General features: G+C 30.2%; 1 protein-coding gene and 1 pseudogene across 1 annotated transcript; both read left to right on the top strand.

Annotated features, from left to right (window-relative positions):
* Nucleotides 1-4,732: 4,732 nt before the first annotated feature.
* Nucleotides 4,733-5,914, top strand: LOC129887041 (putative B3 domain-containing protein At5g35780). Its single transcript, XM_055961989.1, has one exon. The coding sequence runs from the start codon at nt 4,800-4,802 to the stop codon at nt 5,904-5,906; it is 1,107 nt and encodes a 368-aa protein (XP_055817964.1). The 5' UTR covers nt 4,733-4,799; the 3' UTR covers nt 5,907-5,914.
* Nucleotides 5,915-6,623: 709 nt separating this feature from the next.
* Nucleotides 6,624-6,715, top strand: LOC129903927 (U6 spliceosomal RNA; annotated as a pseudogene).
* The last annotated feature ends 5,654 nt before the right edge of the window (nt 6,716-12,369 follow it).

Genomic DNA, 12,369 nt, shown 5'->3' on the forward strand with positions numbered 1-12,369 from the left:
ATTGTAAGAGGACAAGAAATCTCAATTCAACTTTTAGTGTTAATAGTAAAAACGGTGTGTGCTAGTCATTTTGCATTTTTGTTGATTTGTAATAGAAAAATAGTTTAGACTTTATAAAAAAAATAAAAAAAAATAATGACTTTAATATGATCTACATGCAAATTTTGGATAAAATTGTTTTTTAGATTAAACACTAAAAAATAACTAGGGGAATCATAATATCTCAATTGATTAATTATTTGAACTTTTATTTTATTGATGAAGATTTGATTCCTTATTTTATAATCTCTTCCACTATTTCTCTTTTTCTCCTATCCCCAATAAAGAAAATAAAATCGCTAGTATATTATGTTAGAATTTGAATTTTTACAAGTTAAACTTGAATATATTGTGATGGAGTTTATAATTATTTTATATAAAAATATGCCCGAGTAGATAAAAATGTTGAAGACTCTAGGAAAAATGTTGGGCTTCAAAAATTCACTCCAATCGTCATATATTAAATTGATCCTCAATTACATCCTTTTGATTCTCTTCAATACCTATGAACTCTCTCTTGCTTATGTACCACTAGTTTCAAGCGTGGAAATTCAAGATATTGTCGTGAAATTTTAAATTTAGAAGTTGAAATTTCACTACAGTGTTTTAGAGTTTTAAAGTTCGTTTAGACGTGCGATATTTAATCCTTGATTTGAAATAAGATTTATTTAAAGTTGAAGTTTTGTTTAGACATACAATTTAAATTTTTTAAGTTGTATTTTTTCCATAAGTTGTGAAAAGTATCAAAAATTTTCTAATTCTTATACAATCTTACCAAAGGAGCAAACCTAGTTCATAAATAAGATATCGATTATCCTAAGATGTTGTGCTAATAAATTAAATCGGATATTTTCATGTTCCTTTTATAAATAATGTTTTCAATTACAAACTGTCAAATACACATAATTTTATAAAGATTCACTAGTCAATAGTAGTAATAACTAATTATTCTTTAATATAATCATTTCGCATGGTACGAACAATCTCTTCATGCCGCGGATGAGTGTTTTTTTTTTTGCAAAATTTAAGCATAATTTAAAATGTCTTCCCTAGAGACGTATTTATGTAGAAGGTTGGAGATGCCACGGCACCTACATGTTTCAGTTGAAACTTTGCATATATACGTGTATTCAATATATGTATAAGGTTAGTATAAATATTAGCCGTGGCACCCAAAGTAATAGTGGAGCTCATGCTGCCAGCGCTTCAAAGCTTAAGTTTTCCATCCTAAGATCCCATAAAAAAATTAAAAATTTCTAAAAGAAGAAATCTCTCTACCTCCAATGATATCGTTAAATTCTCCCTCCATAACCCAAAAACCCAACTACTTGATTTAATAATAAGTTTTTCCACTTGAATTCTACAAATAGTTTTATTAGGACTTAAATATAGTTTTGTTAGTACTTAAATAATAGACACACACATAAGAGTATATATAACCTGCTACCATATCATGTATATAAGTTGCAATGTAAAGGAGGTTGAATGAATTGACATACCTGAACATCATCGTTCCAAAATAAACACACTCCTCCATATAATCCTACTAGATCCATAGTAGTAATATGTGTCATATTTAGTTGTCTCTGAACTCGATTCTTTGTTTCACTTTAAAATATCATGAAAACATAATGTCTCCTTCAAAAAGGAAACTATCAACGATCGTCCCAGGCCACAACTATTCCACCAAAGTCTTCATTGAGAGGAAGAGAGCCATTTAGGGTAGGAGTAAGGTCTGCGTACATGTTACCCTCTCCAGACCCCACGTTGTGGGATTTCACTGGGTTGTTGTTGTTGTGTCTAATACATCAATTAAGCTATTATCACCTTTCCGTTTATGTCCAACTTTTTGAGTACACAAATCAGCACAACTTTTACCAAATTGTCATTGAAATCCACAGTTTCATGATCTAGCTAATCTTTTTCAATTCTTTTTTTCACATCAACTATGGCAGTAACCTACATTAACTAGTGTTGGTATATCATTACAACTTTCAAATTGTTTTCCTTATATTTCGGCTATATATCATGTACTCTATTGTCCCAATGTGCATAATTGAAAACAATTGTTATTTCTTTTTTCAAAAATTAAGATTGTGAATATTGAGTCGAGGATCTTTCGAAAACAATCTCTTTATTTCAACGAGGTAATAGTAAGGTCTGTGTACACCCTACCCTCCCCAGACCCCACTAGTGAGATTTTAATAGATATGTTGTTGTTGTTGTAAGATTGTGAATATCACCCGTCAATTAATATAAATATTAAATAGTTCAAGAAATAACAATTTTAATTATTTTTGAAAAATATGTCCATTTAAAACAAAATGTACAACAACCAATTATAACTTTCGAATTGTTTTCTTATTTTTCGTGACTATATATCATGTACTCTATTGTCCCCATGTGAACATTTGGAAAAAAATAATATTTCTTTTTTCAAAAAATAAAATTGTGAATATCACCCGTCAATTAACATAAATATTATATTGTTCAAGAAATAACAATTTTAATTCTTTTGAAAAAAATATCTATTTAAAACAAAATGTCCAATAACTAATTACAACTTTCGAATTATTAGCCTTATTTTTCGTGATTATATATCATGTACTCTGTTGTCTCCATGTGCACATTTGAAAAAAATTGATATTTCTTTTTTCAAAATATAAAATTGTGAATATCACCCGTCAATTAACATAAATATGATGTAGTTCAAGAAATAACAATTTTAATCCTTTTTGAAAAAAAAATGTCTATTTAAAACAAAATATCCAACAACCAACTACAACTTTCAAATTGTTTTCCTTGTTTTTCGTGATTATATCATGTACTTTATCGTCCCCGTGTGCACATTTGAAAAAAAGGATATTTCTTTCTTCAAAAAATAAAATTGTGAATATCACCCGTCAATTACCATAAATATTATATTGTTCAAAAAATAACAATGTTAATTATTTTTGAAGAAAAAAATGTCTATTTAAAACAAAATGTCCAACAACCAATTACAACTTTTGAAATTGTTTTTCTTATTTTTCGTGACTATATATCATGTACTTTATTGTCCCCATGTGCACATTTGAAAAAAAGTTGACATTTCTTTTTTCAAAAAATAAGATTGTAAATATCACCCGTCAATTAACATAAATATCATATAGTTCAAAAAATAATAATTTAATTTTTTTTTGAAAAAAAATATCTATTTAAAATAAAATGCCGAACAACCAATTATAACTTTTGAATTATTTTCCTTATTTTTCGACTATATATATCATGTACTCTATTGTCCCCATGTGCACATTAGAAAAAAATTGATATTTCTTTTTTCAAAAATTAAATTGTGAATATCATCAGTCAATTAACAAAAATATTACATAGTTAAAGAAATAACAATTTTAATCCTTTTTGAAAAAAAAATATCTATTTAAAACAAAATGTCCAACATTTAATTACAACTTTCAAATTGTTTTCCTTATTTTTCGTGACTATATATCATGTACTCTATTGTCCCCATGTGCACATTTGATTTATTTTTTTTTGATATTTCTTTATCAAAATATAAGATTGTGAATATCACTCGCCAATTAACATAAATATTATATAGTTCAAGAAATAACAATTTTAATCTTTTTTAAAAAAGCAAATTGTCTATTTAAAACAAAATGTCCAACAACCAATTACAACTTTCGAATTGTTTTCCTTATTTTCCGTGATTATATATTATGTACTCTATTGTTCCAATGTGCACATTTGAAATATTTTTAATATTTTTTTTTCAAAAAATAAGATTGTGAATGTCACCTATCAATTAACATAAATATTATATGGTTCAAGAAATAACAACTTTAATCTTTTTTGAAAAAGGAGAAAAAGAATGTCTGTTTAAAACAAAATGTCCAACAACCAATTAGAAATTATATGCAATAGTCCGTGTAGTTTTAAGTAAAAATTCATTTATAGTTTCTGAATTTCCGTAGTATTCCCAAATCCCAATTACCAAATTCCTCCAAATAAAATTTATATATTTATATATAATTAAAAGAAATAAAGTTTAGCCTAGGATTACGTGACAATATAGAATAAAGGCATATGATAATTTAAAGGCAAATAAAAGTGGAGCGTTTGCTTTTTAAAGAAACAACGATCAAAATAAAAATAACGTTATTAATTTAATTAATTATTGTTTCACTTAAAAAAAACACGTTATTAATCCATTAATTGAAGAGTGGGGGGGGGGGGGGGTTGAAACCTGTCCAAAACCAAAAAGGTTTGCTCCTTATTGCAAACCCAAACCGTTAAAGTGATGAATTCTTCTTAATTCTACTATAAATAAAACACTTCTCCTTCTTCACAAACTTGTGTTGCCTTTCTTTACAAGTTACAACAAAAATATTTCCGTAGTGTTCCCAAAATTCCAATTAACACATTCCTCCAAATAAAATTTATATATATTTATATAATTAAAAGGAAGAAAGTATAGTATAAAATTACGTCAAATGACAGATAGGATAAAGACGTGATAATTTTAGGACAAGTAAAAATAGCGTTTCCTCGAAAAGAAACCTATCCAAAACCAAAAAGGAAAAGGTTTCCTCCTTATTTCAAACCCAAACCATTAAGGTGATGAATTCTTCTTAATTCTACTATAAATAAAACACTTCTCCTTCTTCACAAACGCGTGTTTATCTTTCTTTACAACACTATTATTTCTTTCAATCTTTTCTTTCTCTCTATAGTGTTTTTGATTTATTCGAGCAACATACAATATGGTTTACACATTGTTGACTCTAGACGATTTTTCGGGCATGGAATTCACGTCCAACATGAAGTGTATGGACTATTTGCTTCTTGTTTCTGAAACCTCCTACTTAAAATCCATGTATCGTGAAGAAGACAACTTAATTGCCGAGCAAGACAAAGAATTCCGTATCAAGAAAGAAGAAAAGATCACACAGAATATTCGGTCCATCTTATCATCATTCCCACATGTTCTTGATCAAGATAAATCAGTTCTTGGTCTTGTTGTCCCAAAGGGGAGACGATCAATGCCAAAGAAACGTCGTCGAAGAGTAGTTACTGAACGATTCTTGTGCGATGGGGGTGATGAATCAATGATCAAGAAAGCTGTGGAAAATAAATATGAAGATTACGAAGAAGCAAAACCAATCAAACTCGATTGGTCTGTTATTGCTGCCAAGTTTGTAAGACCAATTGGTGTCACTGTCAACAATCAAGAATTACTCGAAAGCAGAGTAAAGGCGGCTGATAATAGGGAAAACAGAGGAATCAAAAACAATTACAGGGGAAGTACTAATTTTGGAAAAAGATCACTAGAGGTAGCCAATGGTGATTTCAGCAATCAAGAGGCTGCAAGGCAAAAGAAGAGGAACATTATTGCTAGAGTTGTACCCGTGGCGCCTCCTGTTGTAATGATCAACAGAGAATTGAGTATCGAATTCAAGAATCTGATTACATTCAATGGGGGTTTACTTGAATCAGCTAAATTGGTTATTGAAAAAAGACTATTCGAGACGGATGTTAAACCAGCAGAAGGAAGATTTTCAATCCCACAAAACCAGATGAGTAATAATTTTCTAAAGCCTGATGAAGAAGAACTTTTGAATAGACGCAATGAGGCTAATAAAATGTGTGAGATGAATGTGATGTTGATTGAACCTTCGCATCGAGTAGGTGAAATCAATCTGAGAAAATGGACTATGAATAAAAATAATGGGAAAGCAAGTTCAAGTTATGTGTTGGTTAAACACTGGAATGATGTGACAAGAAGGAATCGTTTGAAAAGTGGTATGAAGATGCAGTTGTGGGCATTCCGAAAGGATGAAGAATTGTGTTTTGCCTTGGTTAATGTTTAAGATTTCAAAGTTAAGTTATTAGCCTCTTAATTAGTATATAGAGTAGTAGTATATTTTTGATGAATTCTTAATAGTATAGTTGGTTGATTACACTAGATATTGTTATTGTTGTTGTTGTCGTCTTATTAATAAGATATATTAGCATGTATCTTTTCGGTGTGAATATTTAGCCAAATCACGAATTTTGTTTGATTGATTGTAATGTTAATCCAATATCCCTAATGTATGAGAAATGGTTCACATAAATCGTAGGTTGGGGCCACTGTAATATAGCGGCAACCTTCTGTTTATCCATAGACACTGTAATAGACGACTCTTTGAATATCAATGTCGCCATTATAAAAGAGATAATTAATGGGGCAGTGACTGTAGTATGGGAATTAAACTCATCGGAAAATACAATGCATGGAGAACATGTTCTTGCACGTACGGGTAAATATTGTCTGAATATTTAACTCATTTTCACCAACAAGCTTGCTCAGAATCTCAGGTCCCTGGATGGAGATCAGTAAATGAGAAAACATATCATGCCTCAGTTGTGCAAAACTTTGAAAAGAAGTCATTAGGAAAATAGAAATTTGCAGGAACCTTAATGTGTATAAAATTTGGTCCATTTTCATTAGCAACAGCCTTGGCAATTAATGTTTTACTGCAAAAAGATTAGGGATAATTTTGCCAAAAGTACCCATAAAGATGGACACAGATCTCAATTGAAGGAAAAATTTGGATGATTTCTCGATAAAATGGGAACAATACAAAGAAGATTAACATGGTTCCTACGCAAGGATGCTAAGGGCAAGCATTTATTTGTTAGTGAATCCTCCCAACCTAATAGCAGTGTTCCCGAGACACTTTGCAACTCAAGTTGTGACAAAGTTGAGTGCATTGGTAGGACCAAGGACACAATTATATAGCTAGGCAAGAGTACAAGTGATCACACCAAAAAGAACACAGTTTTCCAGCACATTAAGATGCTCAGAAGTGTGAGAGAAGATGATGGAATTATAGGGATTGCAATGGGGCGGGACGGGACGGGGCGGGTTGATTTTAACCCGCAAATTTTTTAAACCACCCCACCCCGCATAAAGTTGTATGTTTTTTCCTTTTAAATTAAGTTTAATATGAAAAATAAAATTCATAATTTTTTTTCATATTTTGCTAATTAACATCTCAACAACTAATTAATTGTTTCTAGTTAACATTTCAACAATTATTTCTTAATCGCTAATTAACTCTACTTAACATTTGTCTACTTTAATTATTTTTTAAAAAAAAAATTTAAAATTAAAGTCAAAGTTTAATATAAAAAATTTATATCTTTGATTTTTTACTAATTACAAATATTTAATTTTCTTCTGGTTCCTATTTGATATCTTAAACCCGCATAAACTGGCAACCCGCCCCGCCTCGCATTAATTTTGATAATAATTACTTCAACTCATCCCGCGTAAATCTAAACCCGCCTACCTCTAAACCCGCCCCGTAACCCCCCCCCCCGGTATTGCCATCCCTAGATGGAAACCTCTTCACTACTCGAAAAATTTATGTAACAGAACAACTCTGGTATTCCCCTTGCTACAGAAAAGTTCAATAACAGAACAATATACTAGTGAAATTCCGCAAGTAGGATTTGAAGAGGCTAGAGAATATGCAAATCTTACGTTTACCTTGAGAGGTAGAGAGGTTGTTTTCCATATGAAAACATTTAAGAGAACTGCTGACCATGTAATCTCTAAGATTCTTTATATGCCTGACAATGTAACGGTCAAATTCATGTCTTAACGAATCAAGGCCACCAACATCTTGCCACTTTACATTTGGGATATCGGAGAAACCTTCTCTTCTAGATGAAGGTTGAACCAATTTAGCTGTTTCCCGCATATTATCATATGATTATTAGCAGGCTATACGAAACAGCTTGTTCCAATTTTACATGGAAGATTATCCCAGACATAGAAAGAGAGTACCAGATACTAGATCAAAAATAAAACGGTGAAAATTATTTTCATCCCCAATTTTACTTTTAAAATCAAACTCCCTCTCAACTTTGAATAATAATTAAACTCCCTTCTTTATCCTAATTAAAATTTTAAAATGCCTATTATAACCTTTCATTATCAAGTTTTTTTAGTTTTTTAGAAATCATGATATTTTCAGTTTTTAAATTTAATGTAACAATTTTTCATAAAAGCATAAACATTATTTTTTGAATAAAAATGTGAAAAATATTAATTAAGTATTAATGAAGTAAATTAGCATAATGAAAAAAATTAATTTTATTAACAATAATCAATGCTCTAATATTTATTTATACTAGTGAAAATAACAGAGAATAATAACTATACAAATATATTTCAATGTAGAAAATGCAAATAATTAATTTAATTAAGGACAAATAATTTAAAAATTGTATTAATTAGATTTTAAATTATTTTAGATTATAATTTATGTAATACTCCATCAATATCAATCAAAACTTGTTTATTTAAATAGAAGAGAATACACACCGCCATTTATATTACTTGACTATCATTTTAAAAATAGTTGTTTTAATTTACTTGTCCAATTTATGAAATTAAAGAAATTTTTAATATCTTTTTATTTCTACCCTTAGTATTAAATAGCTGCATAAAATAGTAATAGTCAAATTTAAGGTTTCAAAATGTTGTTAATAATGTTAGTTTAGTAAATACACCTCTAATTAATTTTTTTAAGGGGTATCATAAATAATAAGAAGAGAAGTAATATGAAACGCATGGAGTAAAAGAGTGGAGAAAAGAAAAATATACGTATACATACAAATACACATACTTAATGCATATTATATTGAAATAACGGTCATAAGAATAATATTAAATTTTGTGATAAATTCTTAAAAATATTATTTTACTTATAATGTTAAAGAACATAAAGAAAAATTTATAAATATCTATGTTAAAAATAAATTATATATAATATAAAGAGATATTAAATAGATGTGATATAACGAGGGTAAAATAGATAATTCATGGTGTTATATCGGGAAAAAACGATTTAAAATTAATTTTAACTTTTTAGAGAAACAATAAATGTTTTTTTTTAAAGAGTCGCCACTTAATTTTTTAAAGAAATTAAGAAAACTTAATTTAAAAAATTCTAACAGATTTAAGTCTTAAAAATTAGAGAAACCAGGGTAAGAGTTCAAATTTCCACTTTGAGAATGTGTTAGCATTCCAAGTTGCCGCTAACGCACAGTTATCCGAGAATTTAAATTATTTGGCGAATCTTGGGAAAATAATCAAATAAAAAACATTTTTGAGTTTTTAAGAAAACTTAACTTAAACATTTGAAATAAATTGAAAGTGATTAAGGCTTTTAAAAATATATGATTAATCGAGAATTCGTATGAATCGATGTTTTTTTTTGTAAGATAATAACTTAAACCAATTTAGTCAAATAAAACAAGAAATTATGTGAAAATTTGACTAAAGATATTTGATTAAGAAAATAAAGAACACAAGAGTTGATAAAACGAAATTCATTAAAACAAAACAACACAAAGAAAATAGTTCATCTTTTGGGGAATTCAACTAAGTTAATTAAATATGCTAAGGTTAGAATTCAAACAAATTATGACAATTAATTAAACATGGAGAATTTTCGCATATAGCCACTCAAAAATACCTTAATTGTGCTCCATACCTATAGTTTGCTAATTACAATTCGTAGCTATAGTTATAGCAACGTTTGTATAATTCGCGCAACATTTGTATACGTTTGTATGATTCGCTATACAATTCGCAGTTTTTGTATAACATTTGTATATTTCACTATACAATTCATGCACAACATTTGTATAATTTGCTATACAATTTGTAGTGTTTGTATATTTCGCTATACAATACAATTCGCGCACAACGTTTGTGTAAATCGCGCGAATTATACAAAAATCAACTGTATAATCGCACGAATTATACAAAACTTGAACTGTAATTACAGCTAGTTGTTTGCTGTGAGCCTTAATTAATTCAAACTATAGCTATGTTAGCTAATTAACTAGTATATGTTTGTTTATCCGCATAATTTTTCCATTAAACAAATAAAGAAAATCGGAATTTTGGGCCCAAGACTGGTTGCTGTCCACCTGGACCAGTGTCCTAGGCCTTCTTGCATTTTGGGCCTTCCTAGCCCATTTTTGTACCCTGTATATTCAGCGTGTATACCAATATATATCAACTCTATATGACTGTATACCAGCCTCTTTTCACCTGCGTTTTTTCTTTCAATCCCTGTATTTTGCCTTCCAAGACTTGTATATCAGCTTCCCTTTTACCGCAAAGATGAGGTTGACTGGATAAAAAAAATGGGGCTCCCATGGCCCATTCGATGATGTGAGGGAAAATAAAGATTTCAGTGAACTCATGATGCAGTTCATGCACAAAGAAAATAAAAATAAAAATTAGTATCCTATCACACTCTCAAGCCAGCATCAGAAACATATAAAATAGCAGGAAAACTAATTTCATCCTTGAAATAGAGGATTCACGAAGAAAAGAACAAACTAACAGTTTAAATATAAGAGACTGAAGTAAAATGACTTTGCATTTTTATCACTTTTAAGTATGTTCTAGAAAGCTAGAAATAACAGAGAGACTTAGTGATATTAAGTACCTAAAATTAGATTTTTGAGCATATACGTGAATCATTATCAAATGCCACATTTTAAACCAATTCAACTCCAATACGAATACTAAATTACCTAACAAGTTCGGCATTACAGTGACTAATAATAAAAGCAATTGTAATTTTAACTATCAAAAGGTTTGAAGTAAACAAATGCTTAAATGTTTAATACCCTAACACATTTTCGATAATCTAAACAAAGCGTAGCAGCAATCATAACTTCCAGACTTAAAATCAAACACGTATTTTTTTTTAAAAAAAGATTTGAGCTAGAAATATAGGAACACAATCAACCATGCAAAACTAAACTTAGATTAAGATAAATTCATACTTGTATGATACCACGTTAGACATAGATGAACCAAACTTATACGAGCATAGGGTTTAAATGGACATGAACCTGGAATATGTTGTAATCTGGACATCCAAACAAGAAGGAAGAACAATTTACCAACTAATATCACCTAAGTAAACTACTCACGGCAAAGCCAACACAACTAAGGAAAGATAAATAATCTTCATCTTATTCATAATGTTCAAAAAAATAAAATAAGGGAAGAAGTCCAAACAATAAACTGTTCTTAAGACGTTGGCGACCCAAGGCAGTTTTGATCACTTTTCCACGGATTCTCACGCAAAAGGTAAGATTTCTACTACCTAAACTCATAATTCAAATTCTAGAACCCATGAACTATGGTGGAAGATCATTGGGGGAGGGTTTTGGCCTGTGGGTAATGATGGAAATTAGCCCTAGGTGGGGTTTAGGATCATGAGTTTGTCTAGGTGGGGAATTATACTGTAATTCGAGTAAAGTAGACCATTATGTTGATCCTTTTGTGTGTATTTACTGTTTTTAGATCAAGAACAAGCGGAATGAGTCCAAAAAGGGAAAGCTCTAGCATCTTAGAGTTGTTGAAGTTCGAATTCGAGGTAGGTGATGATTTTGTTTTCCGTATGTTCTCATGTACTTGCTAAATTACTTTATTATATGCATATGTGTATATGAATAGGGAAGCGTGCTATGAACTATGTGAAATGATCATTACTGACCTGTTTTGTGATGAACTTATTCTTGATAATATAATGTTGACTATTGTTGGTAAATTGTGATTGCTTTGTATGTTTGGATCAGGTGTCACGTTCCAACACATAATTAGATTGGGTGTCACGTTCCGACACATATTTGAATTGGGTGTCATATTCTGACACAAAACTTGGATCGAGTGTCACGTTCCAACACAAAATAAGTATTTGCAGGTACCATGAGAGGACCCTTATGTGGAATTTATGTTATTGGGATTGATGAACTGTGATCTTGTTGAGTACTGTTGGAATGAAAATGGTTAAGTTATTTTGTATATATGTGCTTTTTATGTAGGGTTTATTTGGCCATGACTCGCTTACTGCTAGCCGCGTGATCTTACGAGTACACTATTGATTTTGTGTACTGATACTACACTTGCTCTGTCTTTGTTGAGTACAGGGCATATTCAGCCTGCTGAGGAGAGAACTCGCTTAGAGGAGTGATAGTATTCGAGTTCAAGGGTGAGCTATTTCTTTCAGGAGGCCGTGGACTCTCTCTTATTTATAGTCCTTCTTCCGGGACTTAAAATTCAGACACTATTGTTATGTTTCTTTCGGGGCTGCGTCCCCCTTTTTTAGACTTCTTAGTTGTTTAGAGTTTTGGTACGATTGTCTTTCAGTTTCTAGGATGATTTTTAGTATGTTTGGGTTGATAACTACATAATTTTGAGTTTATGGAAACTCAGCCTATGTTTTATTGATTAAACCCGCTTCTACA

This window comes from Solanum dulcamara, chromosome 1 (assembly GCF_947179165.1).
Source record: "Solanum dulcamara chromosome 1, daSolDulc1.2, whole genome shotgun sequence".
NCBI classification, from domain to species: Eukaryota; Viridiplantae; Streptophyta; class Magnoliopsida; order Solanales; family Solanaceae; genus Solanum; species Solanum dulcamara.

What these genes read in the sequence shown, in the direction of transcription:
- LOC129887041 (XM_055961989.1), top strand. Translation starts at nt 4,800, where the DNA reads ATGGTTTACACATTGTTGACTCTAGACGATTTTTCGGGCATGGAATTC.